Source organism: Phoenix dactylifera, chromosome 8 (genome assembly GCF_051530095.1).
Source record: "Phoenix dactylifera cultivar Ajwa chromosome 8, Ajwa_hap1_PhDact_Kaust_v1.1, whole genome shotgun sequence".
NCBI lineage: Eukaryota > Viridiplantae > Streptophyta > Magnoliopsida > Arecales > Arecaceae > Phoenix > Phoenix dactylifera.
The window spans coordinates 29,011,963-29,038,280 of NC_143197.1; the positions used below are offsets into that span (position 1 = coordinate 29,011,963).

At 37.0% G+C, this 26,318-nt stretch overlaps 1 protein-coding gene across 11 annotated transcripts; it reads right to left on the reverse strand.

Moving 5' to 3' along the window:
- Positions 1–13,365: 13,365 nt before the first annotated feature.
- LOC103721951 (TLC ATP/ADP transporter) lies at positions 13,366–25,555 on the reverse strand. Of its 11 annotated transcripts, XR_015968382.1 has the most exons (16): positions 25,350–25,549; positions 25,097–25,261; positions 23,589–23,687; positions 23,352–23,483; positions 23,194–23,262; positions 23,024–23,120; positions 22,814–22,916; positions 21,134–21,344; positions 18,845–18,958; positions 17,087–17,218; positions 15,881–15,961; positions 14,864–15,081; positions 14,646–14,769; positions 13,949–14,058; positions 13,767–13,854; positions 13,530–13,662 (listed from the first exon to the last, which is right to left on the reverse strand). XR_015968382.1 is itself a non-coding variant. In XM_008812345.5 (14 exons), the coding sequence occupies exons 1-13, from the start codon at positions 25,449–25,451 to the stop codon at positions 13,972–13,974; spliced, it is 1,506 nt and encodes a 501-aa protein (XP_008810567.1). In that variant the 5' UTR covers positions 25,452–25,555; the 3' UTR covers positions 13,366–13,866; positions 13,949–13,971. The 11 variants fall into 11 exon arrangements, 7 of the variants coding, with proteins under 7 accessions (XP_008810567.1, XP_026666165.1, XP_008810566.1 ...); XR_015968381.1 differs by lacking the exon at positions 14,646–14,769 and having other exon boundaries at positions 13,366–13,662; positions 13,767–13,866; positions 14,965–15,081; positions 21,134–21,341; XR_003388502.3 differs by lacking the exon at positions 14,646–14,769 and having other exon boundaries at positions 14,965–15,081.
- Positions 25,556–26,318: the final 763 nt, after the last annotated feature.

Below are 26,318 nucleotides of genomic sequence, written 5' to 3' on the forward strand. Positions count from 1 at the left end.
CCTTGTGATCACCATCACAATATCATGATATGCTGCAACAGCGAGCAATATTTGAATAGACTTCAGCATGGCTACAGGTGAAAAGGTATGCTCATAATCAATGCCTTCGTATCGATTATAACCTTTTGCTACTAGCCTTGCCTTATAGGTCTCTACCTAGCCATTCAAACCTTTTTGTCCTTTTTGTAAATCTAATTACAACCAATAGGTACTATACCTTCTGGTGGATCTACTAAGGTCCAGACTTGGTTGGAATGCATGGAGTCCATCTCTGACTTCATTGCTTCCAACCATTGCTCAGAATCGATGTCTAACATCGCCTCGTTGTAGGTATTGGGATCCTTACCGTGATCCCTATCTCCCATGGAACACTTCCTCTTCATCCTCTGTAAGCATACCTAAGTACCTTTCAGGAGGATGGAAGATCCTACTAAACTTACGAGGTGGAGGAGATACAACATGTACTGGCTCACTACGAATAGGTTCTATAGGCACAATGACTCGTTGCTCTTCAGAGACTTTCTCTTCGAGCTCAATTTTTCTCCCACTGCCGCTATCAAGGATAAACTATTTTTCAATGTAGATTGCATGTCGGCTCACAAACACTTTGTGATCCATTGGGACGGAAAAATCGTATCCTAATGACTCTTTAGGATATCCAATAAAACGAGTATTAATTGTCTTATCCTCTAACTTGTCCGCCTGTTGTCGCTTGATGTGGGCCGGACATCCCCAAATCTTGAGATAACTAAGACTTGGCTTCTTACCATGTCATATCTCATACGGTATGGTAGGAACAGATTTAGAGGAAATTCTATTCAATAAGTAAATAGCTGAAAATAGGGTATCTCTCTAAAGAAACAAGGGTAAATCAGTGAAGCTCATCATGGACCTGACCATATCCAATAGGGTCTGATTCTCCTTCTCAGACACCCCGTTGAGCTGAGATGTACCAGAAGGGGTCCATTGTGAAACTATACCATTCTTCTTGAGATAATCTCGGAACTCTCCACTAAGGTGTTTACCTTCTCGATCCGATCGAAGAACCTTAATGAGTTTTCCTATTTGTTTTTCTACTTCATATCCGAACTCTTTGAACTTTTCAAAAGCTTCAGATTTGTGTCTCATACACATATCAATATCGTGAGTAATCATCGGTAAATGAAGTAAACAATTATTTTTCCTAGCTTGCACATCAAATGGGCTACACACGTCAGGGTGTACTAGGGTAAGTATTTCAGTGGACCTCTTCCCGTGTCCTACAAAGGGTAATTTGGCCATCTTTCCTTGAAGGTAGGATTCACAAATCGGATATGACTTGGAAGTCAATGAGTCGAAAGCCCATGTTTCTCTATCTTCTCCTATATGGCCAAGCCTGAGGAGCCACAAATACTTTAGATTTATCTCATCTCTAGATCTTTTGGATCCTATGGTACTCACTATTTGCTCAGATAATTTTACAGGTACATCCAAATGTAAGTGATAGAGACTGTCAATCATAAACCACGTGGAACCAATTTATTTCTCAAATAAATAGAACAGCAGTCTTATAAAAATCTTTTTGTGCTAAACAAGATACAGAAATCAAATTTCTGCTAGCAGTAGGTAACAGTTCCTAAGTATCCTGAGCATATCTGACATACCTTCTTAAGGTGTGTCACCCTTTCTTGCTTTTTATGCTTCCCATGTATGTAGGACAGTTCCTCTTGCAATGGCCGTCCACAATGCAATGAAAACACTTTTCCTTGCAATTGACCCTTTTCTTGGAACTTTTTTGCTTGGCCTTTTTCTGGTCTTCTGCTTCTTCGCAGGCTTCTTCTTCTTCCAGGTAGACTCTCTCTTGGAAGTAGAAGCCAACTCGACAGCGAAAACTATGCCCCTTGAACTCTTCAAGGTTCCTAAGGTAGTTACCAATTTATTTAACAATTCTGTTTTGGTGCATAGAGTCTTGTTCATATAATAGTTTACTATAAACTGTTCATATGAAGCTGGAAGGGATTGCGGGATCAAATCCGTTTGCAATTCCTTGTGCATGGTCATGCCGAGCTTCTCAAGCTCCTCAAAATCCTTTATCATGGTCAAACTATGATTATGGACGAACTGCCCTTCGCGTATCTTGGCCTTGAAGAGCCTTTTAGACACTTCAAACCATGCTGCGCGACTCTGTTCACCCTACAACTCTTGCATGTGATTCAATATATCCCCGGCAGTCTTCATGTTCTCATGCTGGCACTAAAGTTCATTGGACATTGATGCCATTATATAACACCTAATTTTATTGTCATTGTTCGTCCACTTGTCATGCATCTTATGCTGATCAGTGATCAGACGGACTGGTAACACAGAAAATTCATGGTCTAGCACACACCCTAATTTCACACAATTCAAAACTATTTTGAAATTGCAGAGCCAGTCTTTATAATTGGGTTTGGTCAAACAGTGGTTCTTTAGAATATGAGTTAAGAGTTTGGAAGCTGACTTTATAATCCTCAGAGAGTAAAGATTCTAGTTAGAATTTTGTACTTGAACTCTATTTGTTTTAAGGACATTTAAAACAAACACCTCCCACTATTTTCTCGAATCTCTTACACTCCTCCGGTAGAGAAACGAAAACCTGCGACTCTAGATTTCAAGTGGGGTGCTACGGTCCTACCAATTTACATGCCACCTCACCTAACAGTTATTGATGACACATAAATGATAAGTGTACAACTCTTTGTACAATGCTTCTCAAGCAAGTTGTAGCCTACTTGGTCTCCAAGTCATAAGAACCTCACCTAACAGTTATTGGTCCCGTTCCTTGGTTAAGTCAGACCCACCGTAATTCCCGCAGAAGTAAAGTCGTCATTGGGCCCTCACCTAACAGTTATTGGTACCCAACCCCACCTCTACCCCACAACATCTCATGCCAATAGAGAGGTCCAGTCCCCCGATGCAACTTGCCCACTGTATCCAGCCGAGACAAATCAACGCCGGAAAGACCTTAGCAACTCTACTACGGTGGAAGACCTTAAGACTTAATATTAGGTAATCTAGTCTTAGTGATTCCAACTTTGAGCTATTCATAGGAGGTAATCGATCAATTGGCCAGGTAAGTAGGTGGGAGGCTCCCCTTACTCAGAAAGTAAGGTCCTAATTAAGTAACCACCTTTAATGCTTTCCTAGACACCAATTAGATCAATTAATCAAATATGGCTAGCTCAATGCATCGTTCACTCTCGACTGATTGAGGAGGTTTTAGGTCTCAAAAGATTTGCATTTAATGTAACAATCTATCCCAAACCAAATGTTATATAATTACATCTTATGTAAATGTCACATTGGTTCAAGTTTACATCCTATGTAAATATGAAACTCTTTCATATATTATGTGATTACATCTTATGTAAATGACATAATTGTTTCAGTTTACATCTTATGTAAATGTCCTATTGTTTAAGAATTTTATTTACATCTCATGCAAATAAATTTTGTTTAATTAATACATACATCTCATGCATACATTTTAAACACATCCTCAAACAGGGGTCGACTCATGTATGCTTGGAGTCCACTCGAGTTAACCTTAAGTCGACTCGAGTTGACATCCTTTAATTATCATGAATTCATGATTTGATCATATCTTATTCATCTCATGCATATATAATTTTCCTTTTAAGCATAGGCATAAGCAGAAAAATATATTTTTATGATCATGAATCCATGATTGATTCTTATCACGTGCATCTCATGCATATAATTTCAGGTCTGATAATTTTAATTTTAATCATGCTACCAACTGAATCTCTGATTATACAAGACATGATTTTTAATTGTTTCAATCTCATTGTAATTTAAAATCAACATGCAACATCATAAGAATAAAAATCAGCATGCTGAAATTTCAGCACGCAGAAAATTTCAGCAAGCATGAATATTAAAATTCAGATCTAATAAAATCCTAATCAAGTCTATTAATGTTAATCTTAATCCTAAAAAACCGGCTCTGATACCACTGTCGGTTTACCCTCACACGCGTTGCGACGATCGCAGCGGAAAGACGCGCGCGGGGTCGTTCATCTCATGAACGTCCAGAGGAACGTAGATTTCAAAAAAATTCTGAGTTCTCTAACTCAGAAGATCATGAAATCTGAAGGAAAGGATTAAAATTAATTACTTGATTAATTTTCAGATCTACAATTAAAATTATAAAGATCAAATCTTTACCTTTGAGCGGGTAGATCTTCACCGCTATTTGATGATCGTGGAAATCAGGTTCGCTTGAAGCCGCACAAGTGTCCGGCCTCTACGGGTATCCACACGAAGATCTGGATTGATCGAGGTTGCGATCTCACCGGGGTGCTAGCTCCCTTGCAGAGATCCCTTTTGATGGTTGGAACATCTCTAAGCAATCAACTCTTGATTGTTTCCAAGAGGAGAAAGAAGGAGAAGGAAGAAACGCTTTCTTTTCTTTTCTTTACCATGGATGAAGAAGGAGGGAAGAGAGGAACACCTTCCTCTCTTTATTTTCTTCCATGTAGCTGACCAAGAGGAGGAAGAAGAAGCCATGCTTGCTGCCCCTATTTGTGCCTTGCGGATGGAAGAAGAAGAGGAGAGGAAAGGCGGCCGCCAAGCATCAAGAAAAGAACCCATAGTCCAAGTCTAGGGCTGCCCCCCCTTTTATAGCCTTGCCCTAAGCGTGGCTCTTCCTAAAACTAGGAGGAGCCACGCCCATCCGGGTCTCGCGTCCCGGACACCCGGGACGCGAGTCCCGGCCATCCGGGATGCGGATCCCGGGAGCATCCAAGGAACCCCTCCCTTCTAATCCTAATCAAATTAGGATTTAGATGGCTTTTGGTTCATTGAATCCTAATCTAAGTAGGACCCAATTAGTCTCCCTATTTGATTCACATGAATCCTAATCTAATTAGGAGTCATCTTTATCTATTGGACCAAACTTAATTAGAACTCTAAGAATCCTAATCTAATTAGGACTCATATAATTTTAGTCCTAAGCCAATTAGGACTTTAGCAATCCTACTCCAAGTAGGACTCTAATAATTTGAAGTCCTAATCTAATTAGAACTCTAGGTGTCCTACTCCAAGTAGGACTCTTGAACCTTATCATATAAGATCGAGCCCAATTAATTAAGTCCATTTGATTCAATCAAATTGCAATCCAATTACAATTAATTCCTTCTTCAACTCACTAACTCTTAGTGGGTTAAACTAATTATCAATCAAATTGACAATTACAAACTATTGTGATTCCAAATCACAATCCAACCATTAGATCGATCAGATCCTCTATTGTGTGTGACCCCATAAGTTCTTATTCTGTCTGGTAGTGAGATATGTTGTGATCCCTATCACAATATCATTGAAACTCCTTTCAATGGGTTGGAACAATTCCAACTCTTCTCATTCGGGTTCACTGATCATCAAGTGAATGCCTCTGAGTCTCACAATCCACCAGTGACACCTAGCAGCATGTAGTGGCAACCCAGCAGAGTAGAATAGATGAACCTCTAGGTGCAGTTAGCGTATGATACAGTCCCTCTATCGTGGATCCCAACAGGATGGAGGTCATGGATAACTCGTCAAACCCCATCATCTGTCATATGTAAAATTTATTCGACTCCAGTTCGAGATTGGAAAACTCTTTTTCCAAAAACTACCTTGGCCAAGGATTTACGAACTCAGTCTCATAAATCACATAGGATCTCTCCTAATCTATCAAGGTCGATAGATTCCATCTAGATGCACCCCTACTCCTGCAATGAACCTACTGCAGCCAATCTGCACCACAAGGACCCAAATGGATAGGGCCCATGTTTATGTGCTCGTCAAACTACAGCAACCTCACTGTGAATAGCCGAGGCATTGCAGGTCAAAGGACCAGTCATACAACTGCAGCATCAAGTAAGTCACTGACGAGTGGATAGACATCCAAGTGACTACTTGCTTTGGTCACGCTCAGTACCCTTGTTCTCTAACAAGCACTTACACAATCACTCCAGTGTCCCTACACTGTGGACTCAAGACTCATCCATCTGACTAAGTGATCTGTGCACTAATCTCAGCGGATCGATCACCGTCCCTCGTGATGGATCCATCGATCAGGAGCAATTCAGGAATTAATCACCAATGACACATGCCTCAAATTCTCAACTCTTGAGAATATGCGTCATCATCTTATTAATTCCTTGGACGATTCATGGACGCATAAGAACATGAATGAAAACAATGCCCATCCTAATAAATTCATTATTAGGTCAAGTACCAATTTATGTCCCAAAACAAAATAATGCGTCAGCCAAATTGGCTTCTAGGGCATATTTCTAACATATACAACATAATTAAGTCTCTTCCATGCTGCTTATAACTCTGTCATCAGAACCATAGCATCAAAAATCGTGACGCCACCATAAGGCATATCATACACACTTTTCAATTCTTAAATAGGATAACTACCGAGTTGCAGCTGCCACCGAGAGACACCAGTTTCGTGGCAGGGAAAGGGACCTGTTGGTTCACCTGCAACATCAAATTTAGTCCATTATATGGGACTATTCCTCTATCATTGCCTTTCTGACAACTACTGGTGGTCTAAATTGTTTGACGTATGACCTCTAAAACTTCATTCTAGTGTCAATAATTGATGGTTTTATAATGCCCAAATCACAAGGGACTAATTCAGCTGGCAGATTTCGAGTAGACATCAATTTTGCTCGAACAATTAAACCACATCCAGAATGAAAAGTATTTGTACTATATGCTTGAAACCAAGCTAATTTTTGTAAGGTTGAAGTACTGATGGTCAAATAGAAGCAAGTGGTCAGCAGTTTGTTTTACTGAAAAAAAAAAGCTGCAGCAGCAGGGCGATCGAGTTAATCTTGCAAAACTTTTGATTCCATACATGTTAAGGATGATGAAAAGTATCGATGGATAACGATAATGTGAGGAGAAGCATTCATTGATGGATATGATTCTCCTCTAGCAAACGAGCCCTTATTTTTAGTACCTTGGCAAGTGATTAGGTCTATATTGGGTCTCCAAGGATAAATGGTTAAAACATCGCTTAAACCGCCTACCAACCGTGTATGGCACAAAAAAAAACCCGGTTTGGTGATGATTCTAGGCTCGCATTTAGGTATACAAAGTAGTAATCTTTTTATTCATAATTTTTTTTTTCTTCATTTCTCTCCTAAATGAACTTAATTATACAGATTTGGATTTTTTGCGTAAATACTATTCTAAATAATTTTGCATTATATTCTTTCAAAATTGATATTTACATATATACCCTATTAAAATACTTGTTTTGTTATTCTACCCTCTTTTTATTCTTATTTTTGCATGTGTACCCACAATATATAATATCATTAAAAAATTAATAATTTTAAATTAAAATGACTAAAATACTCTTAATGAGCAGATGCGCAAAAAGAAACATTTATAAGGTATTCGCAACGGGAGTTTAAAAAATAATTTTAATATTTTATTTTATTTTTTAATTAAAATAAATATGATTTTTATTAACTGTGTTAGAAAAATTGTTATATCAGAGGTATTTATGCAAAAATAGTGTTTTATGAGGGTACAGAAATAAATATAAATTTTAAAAAGCTATTCATGTAAATTTGAATTTTAGAAGGATATTCATGCAAAAAAAAAATAAAGTTTATATATTTTTATCAAAAATGCAGTTATATTAAAAAGAAAAAAAACAGAGAGAGAGTAGTTATAATAAAGTGTCTCGCTGCTGACGGACAGATGGCATAATTGTAGAATGGAGGGAGGCTCATCAATTAGGTATCATGGACAATGCTTAGGTAAGCTTGTACAATAATAGCATGTAAAGTCGTACCGAGTCATGTCTTTGAATTATGGGGAATGTTAAATTTCTATTGGTTGATTAACTATATAATATGCCATTGAAGTTATCAATCATCTTTTAATATATTTATCTCAGTCACCAACCCACCTTAGCTTGCACTCAATTCCTTGTTTTGCCTTCATTTGAGTGGCCATTATTAGGGAATTTAAGTTTATCTTCCTACTAAATTTGACACGTGGCATATTCTTGATGTATGCCCCCGGGGCATTCATTAACAGGACCCTTGAATTGCTTGGCCCATTCAATTTAATTCTGTTTTGGTCTGCCTTTTTCTTTCTCAACTTTGACCTTCTATTCCCATATCCCTTGTTAGGGTTAGGGATGATTGTGTCCTAAGATTGATAGTTTAAAATTTAAGTCATTGCTGCAGGTTTTTTATCACTTTATTCTCTCTTATTTGTCAATGAGATTATCTTTCTTTTACTAACAATGACCTCCTTTTATTATTCCAACTATGAGACCTTATTTTCGTCACCTTATTGTTCACAAGTTGCACCTTCACTCATCAATATCATTCTCTTTTACAGCACCAAAAGAAGATAAATAGAACAAAGTTTCTTCAATAATGGGGACAGCTTTCTGGAATGTAACTTCCTATGCCCAAATATTTTATGATACTCTTATGATTAGTAGAGAGTTTGATTAGGGCTCCCTATCACTCATTACTTGGTGGTAAAGCATATAAATACACTCATATAACATACAAAGAGCCAAGTGCAATACTTCAGTAAAATCTCCTTAGTCATAAAGCATATAAATATACTCATATAACGTATAAAGAGCCAAATGCAATACTTCGGTAAAATCTCCTTAGTCATATATTTGGAAGAGAAATATATGATTGAATGCGATGCTCAGAGATATTCTATTCTTTGATTTATACAACTGAGGAGCCTAATATTCCAATAGATTCCATAGTGTTTCATTTATATTGGACATATTTGTCCCTTGTGACCCTTTCCTTGGCTCGGAGGTTGGAAGGGCTTTAACATGCTGCGATGTAGATCCAATATTACTATATTTTTTCCTCCTTTTGTTTACTATGTCAGGTCGCTAAAAACATCTTCTTTTTTTTTTAAAAAAATTTTATTTGAACCTATTAGCATGCTATCTTCCATGAAAGCTCGAGTCTTGTAACCTTATATGTCATGCATCGCCAAGGTTTTGAATCTAGTGAATTATATGATAGATAATTCTCCTTCCCGTTATCTGGAAAAACCACTTGCATCCATGTTTCCAGAAGAAATAGAGAAAAAATCAATGCTCCCCTAACTCGGAAATCTTACTCAAGAAGTAAAAGATGTTCATGAGAATATCGAATAAGTATTGAACAGCACAATTTAAATAAATGTAAATGCTTAATTTATAGGTAACCTAAAAGGAATAAAGCTCTAACCACTCAAATATTATAGAGCTCTTCGTGTCTTTCTTCTCAAGGTCCTCTAGCATCTAAAGCAATGTATTTTTCATGATTCTAATAAGTTAAATTTTCACATACTTCCTCCGTTTAAGTTTTCGCATCTTCGTCAGGCTAAAAGTTCAAATCTATTCAAATGTAATCACAAGTACCATGATTGGCCTATGGTTAGCTTCAATGGACTTGTGCTGCAGTATCTCCTAGTTCATATAGACTATGAGCCGGATTCACTCTGTTACCATTTGTAATAATTTAGGACCTCATTTAAAAAGACCAATCGAAAGATATTATCTGGATTTCTTGGTCCTATATAAAGATTCAAAATCTACTAAATGTATAGCTGATGTGGGATTAAACACATGTTCACACGGTTCCTCACAAATTTGGAAAGTGCTTATAAATCAAATTAGAACAATTCATGGGTAAGAAAGGAACAAATTAGTCTTATTTCTGGCTCGCAAAGAGAAGACCCTGGCTAATCATCATTCAAATGGGTTGGAAAGCAAACAAAACTTGCTGATGGCATTCAACCAAGGCATACTCTGATTTGCAGGAGGAGAATAAAATCCAATGCTAGATTTCAGGCCCTGCGGCCAAAGATTTATGCACGGCTTGTTCTGGAACACGTCGGGACACATGAAAGCAGCAGTGCTTGCCATTTTGTTTTATTGTTGATCCACTACATCCCTTGTCCATGCATCGTCAAAAGACATTACAGAGCACCAGATGGATCAATCAACCACATCTTTTTTTTTTCTTTTGTTCTTTTATTTTATTCATGTTTTTAGATATTTTCATAACGAATGACATTTTAAGATATTGTAGCTCAGAATTTCTTTAAAAAATCAGATGTTCTTAAATACCTTGACGGAGACTCAGAATAAATAACCAACTAATCCACAGAGTGCTAACACACTGCCACTTGCTAAAAAATTACAAATGATTGGAGAAATAGAATGGTCATCAGAAACATCCTTTCAGAAATTCGAGAACAATGAAAAGAAAATTATGAGTTGAGAATAATCCTATGATCCAATTAAAAAAACCAAAATAAGCTCAAAATTGATTAAAGAAGGCAGATCTAAGACTGGATAACATTCACACCCGCAAAATGCTATAACTTGGTCTTGGTGTTACTGGTACACCAACTACTTGTACTATTTTTCTTTTTTTCATTTGTAATCATAATCTTTGTCATCACTTTAGAATTTTTTAGTGAGGATTTGTCGGCCAATAATTGCCAACACATATAACGCAAAATGTCATCACCATCCGTGCAATAATTGCCAACACTAGCACATTGAATGTGATTTTTTGATTTTCCTTTTTGATTGTACGCTTGTTTGAGAGTTTTGAATAGCTGACACCTAAATGACAGGTACGGCTACTGGTTTCAAGTAAGAGGTCATTTCTACCACAAATAACAGTTTTGTATTTGACTAAGATTCTTCTAAGATCATTGCGCCTTGATGGATTTGGTTCTATAAAGATGATGCAAATCCTATCTTTTTCGCTATGTTTTTTTTTTATGGAAAAATTATCTTATAATTCGTTTCTTCTATAAGGAAGGTTTTAGGTGATAACAAGTTTCTACCTTCACATTAACACGCCTGGAAGTGCCAAACTTTTTTAACAACAGGAACAATAATGGAGTTGAGATCAGGATTGGTAAGTGAATCTGGAACAGGGGTTTGGTGGTGGTGTTTTAATGCAGAATGGTGCCATTGTCCGGTCCACATCTTGGGGTCCCTTTTTTTAACAGCAGCAACTCCACTCAACAAGCAACAGAGACATGGGGGCAGACCCATCCAGTGCTTGCAGGCCACGATACATAGCGACCAAAAGCCAAGGGCCTGTTTGTGTTGCCTTTGTTTTCCGTTTCTGTTTTCAAAATACCAAGAACAAAAATAATGAATAAAACTGAAAAACATATATGATGAAACAGTTTTATTTTTTCGAAACTGCTAGAGAAATCTTAAGAACTTTGGTTGGCAAAATTCATTGTTTTCAAATTCTATCTTCAACGTCACCATCTTCATGCTTTTTTCAGGGACAAAAAAAAAAAAGAAGAAGAGAAACCTTAATTCTCCTCGTGATAATTTTTTTTTATTGCTCAAAAAAATAGTGGTGCCAAACAGCCCAAGTATTTGAATCATTTGTGATGAGGTTATGGTGATCCCATGAGCTAAACCGAGCAACACAATTTAGAATTGAGGTTATGGCGGTCCAATGAATTAAGAATAAGTCATCTCCCATATTAATGTCTTATAAGGACCTATTATTCTTAGTTTCTATCAGAGAATGAGATGAATTTAATGATCTTCTAATAGGGCTTGGGACCATTTCTATCACCATCATATCATCCTTTCAGAGGATTGTCTCAATCAAGATTGCCAAGCTGGAAGCAACACAATGATCGAAGTGCTGACCAGAGTTCCTAGTCTTCAATTATGCCTTAGAAAAAGTGAATGGTAGTGTCCAATAAAATGAGTACTGAAGAAAGAAAAATTTGTCCTTACAATCGCACACAACATACGTTTCACAGGGAGATGTGATGTCAATTTGGCATTAAAAAAAAAGTTAGGACACCTGGCTGATAACTAACAAGGTGTCGACTCAAGACTGAACTTAGGGGATTTATCTGTAAGTTCAATAAAGAGATGAACAGATTTTAAAGGATCTGCAGGCCAGCTCTTTCTCATCCCTTCAGTGGCATCTTGCTTTTATCTTATAACCTTACATTTTTATATAAGGTTAATGCAGATGCAATCCCTTGTACATTTTTTGCTCTTAAATTATGCCTAAATTTTTCGCTCTTAAAATGATTAGTTGTTGGCGAACCCTGTTTCCACCGGTCTTCATACTTAATTAAGAGTTAAGTTAAACAAGGTTTTCTTCTAGATACTCACCAAGTTACTCTCCTTGGCACCTATACGGCAATATCCTCCGGTGATTTGGTAGGTAAGTCGGTTGGGACCGATCTATCTTCTCATGGGGGAGGGACTGATATGTCTTCTCCTACTACTTCCCTCTCACCTTTTAGCTGCCGATTCTGCCGACATTTTGTTTTCTCTTTATGGAATTCGGGCTGACCCCTCCAAAACTATTTCGGGATAATTCATGAATACAAGCCGAGCTCGGCATATATATCCTGTGATTTTGTTGGTTGTGCTAGTCCAATCCATAAATAATATAGAATTTTCAGCCAAATCTTATAGAAAAATCCAACTAGGCTCTTCCATAAACCTGAAATCCAAAATTATGATAAATCAAATAGGAACCACCGGGAAGAAAGAAAGTTTTGCGGCGAATCTTCCCACCTGATGACAGAACATCCATCAAATGAGATCCCACCAGATGGCAGAACAAAGAACTCGTTGAAGTAACTATCAAAAATTAAGCGAAGTTCTACAATCAATTATCAACCTGTTGTTTATCAACATTCACATCACTCCATCCTTTATAAGAGGGGAAAAGAACAATAATGCTATCATGTCCCACTCACATCCCTTCTCACTTCCCCATGCTGATATGGTGCTGGTGTGCATCTTAGAATCCACCGAACCCAAAGTGAATTACAGAGGAATTAAGTGAGCGTACAAACAATTGTGACAATTGAAACTTTGCAGTACAATTGCCGGCGAGAGCATGCACATGCAGTTACGTCAGCTGGCATATATCACGTCTTGTAATTGAGATTAAAGGCTGCCTGAGTGCAGTGTAAAGCTCAAACTGTTCTTGTGCTGCTTTACCCAGACCAACAAACAAAAAGAGATTGTTTTCATGAAGACAGAAAAATAGAGACAACCAAACATAGGTAAGCACAAAACCAGACGAGGTTGTCATATGAGTATGCAAACTCCCATTATTCGAGTCCAACGGGTTTTGTCCAGAACCCAAACCATCACGTCTATCGATGTTTAACCATATTTCCATCCGCAAGTTCTTTTCCCTTGAAACCTCACAGAAATTTGAATCCTTTGAAGAGAATTTAGAATATCAACATCATGTTACCCTAAAACATGATGGTTAGATACATAAGCCATGATCAGATACATAAGCATACATCTTGCTGCTCAAATTTAAATGCCCACTTAATTATCACGGCCTGTGAGGATAATAAAATATGACATTTGACAATACAAACTAAGCCATTGAGAATCCAGTTCCACTACCTGGTACAATACCTCCAAGCCAGACCTAATATTTTAATTCTGACATAGGCAAAAGAAATACCTGATGGTCACATCACAAAGATTTCATTTACGGAGGGGTCAAGATCATTAACCCTCTGGATATCCGCACATGCAAGCAAATGAGAGGTACGTACAAGTAAAGCTCAATTGATGCCAATCAAGACAATTGCCTGACAAAGGCGGACCTAGTTGATGAATTGTGGAAGGAGCACGCTTTGATCATGTGTGAAATATACAATAGCAGAAGAAACTTCAATAATATATAACAAGTCACCTGCTGTAGCACAAATCAACTACAATTTTCTGGTATTCCTGCTCCTTGCTCTTTGTCTTCATCTAAGAAGTGTATGCCATTTTTCTCTCTGCCACGTAGTCTACCAAAAAGTTTCAGGGACATTATTCATTGATTCATCAATGGATGGACAAAGATGTAATAAAAAAGAATGCTGAACGTACCTGTTTGGTCCTTCTAAAGAAACTTAAGGTGTAGAAATCGCCTGTAGCTTTGCAAGTTTTGTTTGGCGCTGTCCCAAATGAAATGCTGTGGCTAACCACAAGATACATAGCTGAAATCAAAAGAAAATGACTCAGTCTAGCTGAAACCATGACCATCTGATTTCATAAATATGATACGTATATGCAAGTCTTTCCTCATTATTTTCCTTGAGTTTTCTTTACAATGTTAATTTTCTTGTCCCCCTAAATTATATCACAACCCCAATAGACAAGGTAACCCTTTTTTTTAAAAAAAAAAAAAAAATCTCCCAGTTGAGAAAATAACCTTCCAATTTCAAACCCAGAACCCCTCACCAACAACTGAGCTGAGGAGAGGGGTAACCCTGTGGACCAAATCTCATTGGTGATTGCTAGCATATCAATGAACGGACCATTCAGTTAATATATTACTGCTTGCATCCTCTATAGCTATAATTTCGTGCAGATTGCATGACAACCTTCTGATCAGATATTGGCTGAAGACCTAATCCAGTTCAGATGGCTAAAGTCGTTAAATAGTAAGTTCTTAAAACTACTTTCAAAGAACAGTTTGAATTAATGTATCAATTGTAGGTAAGGGTTCCAAGTCAAGCTCCAAGATGAGATATTTACAACTTGGAAAGGTGCATTGTTTCATTCTATGAAGAATTCCATTTACCATCATTATCGGAAGAAGCCGCCTAGGATGGTACATCAATGGCTCCAACAACCAATTGGTGCAATGGCACATCATAGCAAACCAAAATACGCTAGAAGCAACATTTTGATTTTTTAATGAACTCCTAAGAAATGCAAAAATCTCATTATGGCCCACTTTAAACCAAAATCACCAATAAAACAGTAATGTTGGTAAGGTAACTATGTTTGTGGGCTCACCCGGACAGAGAAGAAGGTTTATACAACCCTCAAGATATCATGCATTCATCACTGCACACTATAGCTATAATCTATGTCTGAGAATGTAGAAAAAAACGTACTGGCAGTGCATAGAGAGATACTGCAGATGTATGGTTGTTAAGGTTGCCAAAGAGCAACTTGTATATTCCAGCTGCAGTTGCATCACCGAGTCTTTGAACTATAACATCTATGCATACCTGCAACAACATAGTTATAATGCGATAATAACAATAAAAGCTCACCGCGATACAAATACAATTGTACAGTTATAATGTAATAATAACAAAAGCTCACTGAGATACAAATACAATTGTACAACTTCGGAAAGAATATAACTGCAGAAAAGCAGACTAGATTCCTTACTATTTTACTGCTATTTAATCCAGACGGTGCACCTATCTCGGTGCATCTCAAACCATGACAATTGAACTGCCTCAGCAACTTACCCATCTAGAACGATCCTACTAAAATAGTGGGAGCTCCATGGATCAGATACAACCATATGTCCCACCCTGATAAATTCTCTATTTCCTCCCTCTCTTGCCTCTTCTTCATTCATTTGCCTTCTGTTTAAATTCTACATGGCACTAAAACATATATGATCCTAAAGTTGAGAATCTTCCATGCCATCCTTAGTAAATTGTGTAGAAATCACTTTGCTTTTCTAGAGATATGACCAGCTGCAGAGAACGAGTTCTTGATTTTCACAAATTTATGTTTTATGTATGTCATTCATGTTTTACAATAACAGATTGCTAATTTCTGGTGTCAAACCTGTTTCCAAACCATGCCCCTACTTCCCCTTTCACTTTGAAGTGCTCCCATGCTTTCATTCCCATGTTCCCTCCACTACCTTCAAACATCTAGATTCAACCACAGAAGGGTATCCTAATAGGGAATCATGCACTGCATGTACTTTAGGTTAGTTTATTCCATACCACCATTTATCTTATTTTCTAAAAACAAAGACCTTTAGCTGAAAGATACAACTATTACCTTGGCTTTGTACTTTTCATCCCGTGAGACAACAGTGAATAACAGTTCCCTTCCTGGTCTTGTTACAACATATGTAGTTACCTGCAGGGCATCAAAAAACATATAAGCAAATAATCCCATATAAGTCACTTATCAAGTCTTCAAATTTATATATCAATTTTTCCTGGAAAAAGTTGTTAGCTATTGGAAAGTACTACATATGAAACCTGAACTACAATTTACATTAAACCTCTTTTTGCTTAAATAATGAACTCAATATGATAATATAGGAGAAACAACAGGATAGAATTTTGGTTCATCTCGCTGATTTGACTCAGCATTGTATATATGTACAAAGGTGCTAAACTGCATTTTAAAGCAATTCACTTGGTATGGACGGTACGATACACTTGGTACAGACCAGTACAAACGGGTACATATAACCTTGATTGAAGTACTGGTTACTTTTGGAAGAAGGTAATTCTAAGTGTGATGATTTAACCTATTCTGGTTCGTGCATGTATACAAAGTTCTTAGATAGATGGGACTTGGCCTTATGGTTATAGTTAACAACATGAAGTTCTCTCTGAAATTACTAACTATAACTGTCAGAAAAAAATCTCTGGTATATCTGTAAATCCTTGCAAGTAGAAAGTATTGCTGGCTGACATCAGATTATTGATTAGATTATTCATTTAGTAACTACCAAGGTAATCAAGACCAGCATCTACTTGGCAGATTTGGGAGCAAAAAAAACTTGCCATAAGGAATGTGAATTTATAAATGAAACAGGTATTTTATTCATCAAGATAAAACAGAGTAATGCTATAGAAAGTAGGTAGTTGAAATGGTCTATTGGCATACAGAATCACATTTTGTCTCAATATGGGACCTTGTACCTGTAGGTTACCAGTATAGGTCACTACACCCCTCAACTGACACATGGTATAATGTTGACATAGCTTAGCACCTGTACCATGTGTTGACAGAAGGGTGTAATGGGTCATCATACTGTAACGGGTCGGCATAGTATGGCATCATGCACTGGCCAGTATGGGTCCATACTCGGAACCTTGAACAGAAGCCCCTATCAAGTAAAGGCGATTGGTCTGATGAAACGACAATTTTGGTTAATATGCCAACAAAGAATTGCTAGGAAAATGTTTTAGAAAGCAAAGGATTGTCAATTTGTGTAGGTCCAACCAAATGATTATTTACGATCCATACCTTTCTAATAGTCTCAGAGGCAGCGACTGCAATCCAAGTTGGCCATACAGCCAGAGCAACCATATTTAAAATTGCAACGAATGGTGCTGAGCAAATAGCAACAGTAACACCAGCAACAGTAAGAATGCGACCCTGTTTTGTTAGAAAAATATTTCAGAAGATATTAAGAAAATAAAATATCACTCCCCTGTCACAAAGTAGTGACCACAATAGGCTAAATTATCCAAGTTCATCAAGATTCTGCACTGCAAACCATGCAAACCTTGAGCTCTCCATAAGCTGTTCAATTAATGTGCATCTATAAAGTGCTTAAAAGAAAAAAACATTTTAAAAAAATTATACAGTATTGTAAACAGATCAATCAGAAAATGACAGAGCAAGCCTTCATCTTCCAATAGTTCAAGGGGTACACAGTACACCAGAAAAGAATGTCAGGTTATCTTTGAATTTTCATTGTCTACACACATGGGCCCTGTTTGGATGCATGTTTCCAGGATCCATCGGATACAACTCGAGGTTTGGAGTACATGGAATTAGGAGAAGCCAGCCATCCCACAACCCAGAATTTTTAGGAACGTAAATTCATACAAAAAAGGCAAGTTATGGTATCCCTAAAATTCAGGGATATCAAATTTTATTGTTCTCCTTGACCAGGCTTTTTTTTCCTGCTGACTTTGCTTCTGCTTATGAGACATCCACAGTATCATCTGGACCACCAGAATCAAAACAGGGTCTTAGTGTGTGTCATCTAACGTAACTACCAGCTCTCACTAATCAATAAGTTGCACTTTTTGAGCATAGACAATGAATACATAATTCATCATTTTGGGGATTAACTTTTTGCAAGGCTGATAGATAACTGCCATAGTAAAAAAATCCTACAGACAGATTTCATTCTGTACACATGACACATGTGAATCTTCATCAGGAATTTACATATTCGAATTCATTCATGCAATTCCTCATCCAACCAATTTATTCCTTTCTTTTGAGCACAAAACAAAATCCTCCATGTTTGCACTTACTGATGCAAGTTGTCATCCAACGAATTAATTCCTTCGAAACTCATTCTTTCGAGAACAAGACAAAATCCTCCCATTTCATGTCACATGCTTTCTCAAAATCAACAATATCCACACAATTCAGCCCTATGTTGAGCCCTGATACATTCATAACCAGTGAACAAGTTGCAAATGTTGCGACTTGCTTTTATTGATTGCCTCAAATAAGTGACCTAGTTTTCTTTTCCACCCACCAAGACAACATGGATCAAAATTTTATAAATTTAATTTGACAAGTTGTTTGATCTAAATTTCTAAAGTTCCACTTCATTTACTATCTGTTATAGCATTATGGATGAAAAAAATGTCAGCAAAGCTTTTCTGTTAGTATAGCTATTTTTTTCAGCCATTACCAGTTATGGTCCCGGCAATCTGGGGTCCTAGGAGGGGTGGACTAAGACTAGACCTAACCTTTGGCCTTTTTATTAATAGAACTAGTATTTTAAGAAAAAAATGTAAACATCAAACATCTCTGAAATTATGCCAGAACATTCTCTTAAACAATAAACAGAGCCAAGTTTTGAAAGCTTAAAACCCCTGTAAAAGCTAAATATATAGATTTATGAATTCTCAAGTCCTAGAAATGCAAAGATCCTGCACTAAGCCAATTCCAAGAGCTAGGTCATATTTAGTTTAAACACATCCAACAAGAAAAAGAAACTGAATCTTGGAAATGCCCTCGCCATAAATAGCATACCGTTAAAGTAAGTTGTCCGGCAAGAATAAAAACAGCAATGAAGCTGTTTATCAGTGCAAACGATCTTCTTCTAGCAAGAGGGCTCGTGACAGTCATGGCAATTATTGTTACCTTCTGCCATTGACAACAAGAAAAAAGAATTAGATAACTTACGACCAAATATTTTATTATAAAGTAACCAAATACATAACAAGACAGGGAATACTATCAATAATTCTTAATGTTTCCAAATGACTTTCGGGTTAAGCAATTCTTTGGATATTTAAGAAGAGATCGAGAAATAAGTAGTACTCAATCTGTTAATAACATGAAGACAGGAAGCCCAAATATTTTTTGCCAGTATTATGCCACAAGACATCACACAAGCAATCCAATTTTTCCTTCGTTGATATCTGTGTTTTGATCAGACATAGTTGCTTACATGCAACTTGTGTTCATAATTTCCTGTATAACATGACTGCAGAAACATGTCACACACAGGTAGTTATATTGGTTCACATTTTCATGAGATCTGCTTCAAATTATTGCTTCCGTCCACTCATTCACAGACACTTACAAAGACTTTTTTCTACCATCTTCTTTATGATTAACAGGTGTCCAGGGACTAAGAGGTTGATAAAACTAATTATTGCAGAATGGTTCTCCATGATCTATGGTGGAGAGGGAAAAGGTAGTCTGATCTGTTCGTGAAAGCTTGAGATCAGCATTGGCGGAAGCTTGTTTAGGTTCTATTCAGCTAGGAAATAAGCCGCTCAAATAGATTCTAAAGCTCAGCTCATAAATAAGCTGAGCCTGAATGTTAAAGGTTTGCAAAAACACATAGGAGCTTGGCCTGGCTTGTAAGAAGCTCATTTGAGCTCGGCTCAGGCCTCATACAAGTCGACCTTGAACATCTTCTGTTAAACTTGGCTCAAGCTTGATCTGAGATAGATTAACCCTTTCATATAGCTAGCTGAGCCTGAGAAGACTACTACTTGGCTCAGCTTGGCTTGTTCCCAGCCATTTAACAAAAAAAAAACAAATAGAGGAATGTGATGATATATCATATACGTTAGTTGTGATGTTAATTATAGGTGAATAATTTGTCGATACAGTAAAGGCAAGAAATAAGAAACTCGCTCAATAAAAGTGGAGAAAAGGACATTAAGGACTCACACACACACACGCGCGCGCGCGCACACACGCACACACACACACACAGAGAGAGAGAGAGAGAGAGAGAGAGAGAGAGAGAGAGAGAGAGGGACTTTAATTGCTCTTTCATTCAAGAAGCAATTCTCAGTAGGGGCTCCATAGAGCCCTATAGGTACAGATGCAAACACACTGCAATCTTAATAACTTTCAGCATTTCCTCACCTTCTAACAGACCATACCTTACACTCGGACGCTCAAGGAAACCAAAAGTCACCTTTCCTATTTGAAAACGAATTCCCAACAATTCAAAAGCTTAAGACAATTACTAAAGGAATTCCCAACAGCGATCCTCCATGGACCATCCTAATTTTGTTCATTTACTAACTTTGAATGAGATATGGATAATAAAAATATAAAAATTCAAAATATACATAACACTCTTTTTAGTTTGAATCAATTCATTGTGACAGAAAACTCATCCTCGAACTATGAGAGCTTTGATTTTCCAATGCACTTAGAGCCCAAACAATTATTCTATTAAGGAATGTCAACCCTTACTATAACAATCGCAGCTTGATCTACACTAGATTGATATAGATTATGCAATTCACACCTTCAAATAGAAATTAAAAAGTAAGAGAGAGGGAAGAAAGAATATATCATTGTACATCCTAGTTACACCATCCAGATCTTAAAAGCAAGATTTGCAATCTTGATACCAGACCCAAACCCGTACCATTTTGGTACAATGTCGGTATTGCCCAGTACAAGGTCAGCTCAGTGTACCGATACTCAGTATACCCCTTATACCGCGTACTGGCTCAATATTAGTATCGGTATGCATCAATATGGACCATGCTTAAAAGCTTATTATTGTATAAATCGTGTTATTCTTCAGCCTTAACCCATTCTCTTAATCAAGAACCAGAAATGATGAAGAAAAGCAAAATTTTTCATTTAATTTATGAAACCTGACTCAAATTGAAACAAACTAGACAAATAAAAGTGAAGAAAGAAAGACAAAGAATCTTAGTGGCCTCATAATTTAACCTTCTAGAACAAGTAAAGCATGTACTAGACAAATATTATGAGATTATAAATTAACAACATATGAAAATATTTAACCTTATATCTTAAAATCATATAATAGCAAACCTGAAAATAGAAGAAGGAAGACACAACCGCACTCAGCCACAGAAATAAGGACACATAAAGGAGATACGTTGACGACATTATCAGCCAAAGCCCTTCCAACATGACAAAAAGGTGAGGTTTCACCGTATGAGCAAGTGATTTTGGAGAAGACTCTACAAGGACAGATGTCTCTTCTTCAGCATCAGTATGTTGATCTTGAATATCTTCTCTACTTAAAAATAGGTGAAGGCATTAATGAAAGTACGACTGTAGATGCATAAATAAAGATAAAAAATCTAGAGTTAAGTAATGAATATGAAGAAACAAATCAAAAATACCATGGTCATGTTACCTAGAAATCAGAGTCAATATGACTGCACAGGTTTATATTAACATGTCAATCCATACCATGGCCATGTTACCTAGAAATCAGAGTCAATATGACTGCACAAGTTTATTTTAACATGTCGATTCACAAGTTTATAAAATGCAACACATATAAGTTAAACCAGAAGGGGTATCTCGATGGAAGTTTACTAGTTTGGATCTCTAGAGTAGATTACTTGGATCTTTACAACAAAGCTTCATATGTGGTACTCCATGGTATCCAAACTAACTAAACTCTGTAATGGTTGCTTTGTAAGTTGAAACGATTCCATTTTGGAATCTCCTATATTAGCCATAGTTTCCTTGGCAAGCAAAGAATTGAACGTTATTAGTATGGTGGCTCTAGTAAACAGAATTAATTAGTATATACAAGTAAACTTTTTTGCAAGCTATTCTGCACTTTTTAATATTCTCTCCTTAGTTGCCTTCTTGTGTTTATATCCATGTCAACCACTTTGCACAAAGTGCTTCCATAAGATTAAAGAATACAAAGAAAACCATAATTTCTTGAAGTTGTATCTTTTATAGATTTCGATTATGACGAGTATATTACATGGTGAGAGCAATTAGGCTTGCATAATCTTATCCGAAAAAAGTTCGTTGCATACGGAACGGGAGCCAAAGTGACATGGAATTGCGTAACATATAAATTAGGCTACTCTGTTTGAATCCCCAGACCTTCCACCTGACTCTCCTCACCCTAAGGATCTTCAAATTCTAACTCAGGCCATTTCTTGCATCGCCTATATTTTCCTCCTTTTGTGTTAACTTTCTTTTCATGCCTTACTCTATTTTGTGTTTCTTTGAAGGTATGTCCTATTGCAGGAAGCATTAAATACGTGCATGTAGCTTGATGGAGTCATATGAGATGAAATATGTGTGATTTACTTGGTGCAACTAAAACTTTTCTAAGTTCCCATTAAATCATACTAAACCCAACTTATGGGCAATTCTAATTAAGACTTTATATGTACTCCTTGACCATATCATTTACTCTTGCAAATTAATGCTTTATGAATAGTCCCTGATTCTTTTTTTATTTACATGCATAAAAAAGTTCTCTTTTTTTTTAAAAAAAAAAAGAGCTAGAAAAGGAATTCACATGCTCAAAAAGATTTGAAGCAAATGCATCACTGACTTCTGATTCACATGCTTAAATACACAAGAATTTTAGAGTCTGCAGTGTCCAGCATGCGACGTGAACTTAGAAAGGGAAAAAACTGTTCCAATTGCTTCCCCTAATAAGGAATCATACTGCACTATAATTTGCAAGTTCATTCAACGCAGAAAAGCAAAAAAAAAGTTATTTAATACCTGGTGGTAGATAATTCCACAGAATCATGGTGTGCATCATGGCTGATTCCTTTAGACGACTGTGCAGCAAGCTCCATCAAGAGAGCAGAAAACAGGAGCAGAACTAAGAGGACATCAGATGTTGATAAAAAGTCATATGTGGAATAGCAAAGTCAGGAGGTAGTATAATGGTATCATGAACCCTGTCTTTCTTCTAAAAGGTGTACATACATGATCCTAGCCAAGCCATACTTGCCGCACACAATGAGCCAAAGAGCTGACCAAGTGTAGCGCCAGCACCAACGAAGCCAAACAATCTTGAGCCTGACTGAACACTAATTGAAATTAAAGATTATAAATGTGATTGCAAATACTTGATTGCACTTTATTTACATAAATACCTCACTGTCCATGACATCAATTACTCGTGCCCAAGTTGATGAAATTGTAACAAGATTAAGCAACGCAACCTTCAGAAATTAAAGAAACTTCCATTCAAAATATTGTCTTTAGCTATTAACAAGATAAGAACTGACATTAGCAATTGTAACAGTCATACCCATAGAAACAAGCTTATTCTGACCATAATATAAAACCAACCATGGTTACCCCATCCTGCAGAATTGCTAGGACTATCTGAACTGACATTTTCTTTTCCATTTTCAGATGGGGCTGAATGAGGATCTGAGACCTAAATAAGGAAATGTTGTCTGGCACAAGTCAGAATTAGCAACAGAAATATGATCCTTAATAGAATATGACTTGAATGCCTAATTATACAGTTGCCGCTTCTTACCTTGGAGGCAGAATGAAGTTGTGCAGATGATGAGGCATGCCAAAGAATGAAGAATATAAGAAGGGATACACTAAAAAATCTGTGTATCAAAACCAAAGCCTGAAAGTTGAAGAACACGTATCAGCTGGGAACACCAAGGCAGTCAAAAACAATTACGATGAAAGCAAGTGCTCTTTTTTATTTCTGTTATTTTAACTATATAAAGGCACAAGTTCAGCAAATGATATAAAACTTTAAATCAAAAATGTACAAGCAGAACACTTGAGAGTTCATTATCAAACATGAAAATTTATTGACTGAATTCAGCCAAACACCTGCCAACCAAATGCAACCATATATTGATGTCTATTAGCAGACAAACAACTGGTATCGGTCTCACAAAGGTGAGTAAGCGATTTTAATTGGCAGCAACAAGGACACTGTGACATCTTTAACTTATGTGATGCACGAAACCAATATGAAAATTATACGTGTTTTTTCTTTTTAACTAGAATGCAATCAAAAGTTATTTACCTCAGCACAAAGACCAAATTTTACCTTATCACTTTCATGGCATGGATATCTAACAATTGATCCTTAAAAAAACATAAAGAAAATACTTAGAATGCTGATGGAAGTTGCAACATTCTAGTTTTAAGTTTGAGCAGAACTAAACTCTCTCAAGTTGCCTGTTCAGATGTAAGCAATTATTTCTTAAATTACCAAATCTTTTAATGCTTTGGATTACTGAGCTGCGATTTACCTCCAGACACATAAATGAGATGACAAAAGAAACACAAAAGAAGGAAAGCCCGATACATTGCCTAAATTATCTTTGATCAAGATTGCAGAACTCACGTTAAACTCCATCATCACTTTTCAAATAGTCTTCTACTTTGCATGCCACATCCACTCCAGAAACCCTATTTAACATACAACTCTATATGCTTCCAGGCTTTCTAATGCCCAAATCACTAACTGTCACACTGCAATTTCATCAAACGGATTCATAGTTAACTATCTGTATGCTATTCGACTTGACAATTGCCCCTTATCCAAATATATATCCCTGAAACCAATAATTTGTGGAGCATACACCAAAGACTTCTTAGGCGTCCTTACTTCCTACAACTTTATTAGATCGGCCTTTCTTTGATCCCAATTTTATAATAAATCAATACCAAAAACAAAGACCCAAGACTAGCACAGAAAGAATACTTTCCAACCGTCTCCATATAGTCAGAGTAAACGTGCTGGGATTTAGTTTTACCCTTTATTCCTCTTTTAACCCTCTCCAATTTTTGTACACAGAATTACAAAGATGAGTAAACTTTGACACCCTTCACTCATTAGTTGTTCATTCTTCCAGAGCCCGCTAGGTTTTTCATCATAACAAACCAAATATCAACAAAGAAACAAAAGAAAACACACATATGAAAAGGAAAAGGAAAATCTTTTACATCAAGAGACGGTTAAAAGCAAAAAAAAAAAAGGACGCATAGAAAGGGAAAAAGAGTCTTTTGTCGTACCCTAGATTTGGAGAGATTGGGAAGCGAAAAGATTAGGGTTGACAGCGGAGCAGCGACCAGCGTCAGGAGAAGAGAACCCACAAAAAGACCGGGAAGATTGTTCAGCCCCAAAGATATCGCCCCTTCGTCCCGAAGCGGAAGAATCACAAAGTAGGCGCTCAAGATCTGCAAAATTATTGCAAAAAACTTCGATTAGTTGAGGAAAAAAGAACGGAGCATTCAATTGGGGGTGAATTTTGGGGAGAGGAAATACGAAGAAGAAGCAGGAAGCGGAGTGGATCAGAGCCGAGATCTCGTGGGGATGGACGAAAACGATCGAAGAGATGATCGTCTCCATGCGAGATCTCATCCCCATCTTTTCTTCTTTCAAGCGTCGATGAGAAGGAGGGACGGGGATCGGATGCTCCGACCTCTGAAATCTTCCTAATAAGCAATAACTATGTTTTTAATTTTAAGACGGCATTGTAATTGCCGACTTCTTGTTGACGACTTTGTTTGCGACCTTCCGCCGCGAGAATAATCACTGTTTTTGGCGTTGATTTTAATATTTTTTTGGCTAAGAATGTCAAAATACTTTTGAAGTAAACTCCCGGCAAATGTGGTCTTGCCAAGACCATCCATGGCCGCCTTCCAAATTACAGGACGTCTTTGATGTGGTGGATCAAGTAATTTGTTTAAACAATTGGTTCTTATCATCCTTGATGCTGATGACGGTAACACTCTGAAATCTTAAAAAAATTAGTCGAAAGGTATTATATATATATTTTAGCTCCCTATAAATATCTATGATTTATTCAGTTCATAGCCGATGTGGAATTAAATATACATCTGTATGGATCCTCACATATTTATTCTGTTTAAGCCCTAGCACCCTTATCAGGCTAAAAATCTAAATCCATTTATAAAAATTATAAATTTAATCATAAATACCATAATCAACTTGTGGTCAGCCTAAATGAATGACGTCTGTATCCTCATCAAATTTAAGAGAATACACCGTGTTCCTCACAATTTTCACCCAGATTACCCATGTAAAATTAGCTAGCCTTGATCTTTATCCGCTTTATCTCCGCACCAGTTTTATGGTGATCACGTAGGATACGAGCATGCCTTTGAATGAGCCCATGAAGCCCCTGCGTTGGCGTCGCTTCCCGGCTTCGAATTTGACCATATCAATGGTGTCCTCTGCTTGCTTAGCCACATCTCCGAAGTCCCTCACCCA

Coding starts and splice junctions, on each gene's coding strand:
- LOC103721951 (XM_026810364.3), bottom strand. CDS start 25,451: ATGGGGATGAGATCTCGCATGGAGACGATCATCTCTTCGATCGTTTTC. Junction 22,917..23,023: donor TATGGCTTGGCTAGGATCAT/GTATGTACACCT, acceptor ATGTCCTCTTAG/TTCTGCTCCTGTTTTCTGCT. Junction 15,082..15,880: donor ATGAAAAGTACAAAGCCAAG/GTAATAGTTGTA, acceptor ATGTTGTTGCAG/GTATGCATAGATGTTATAGT.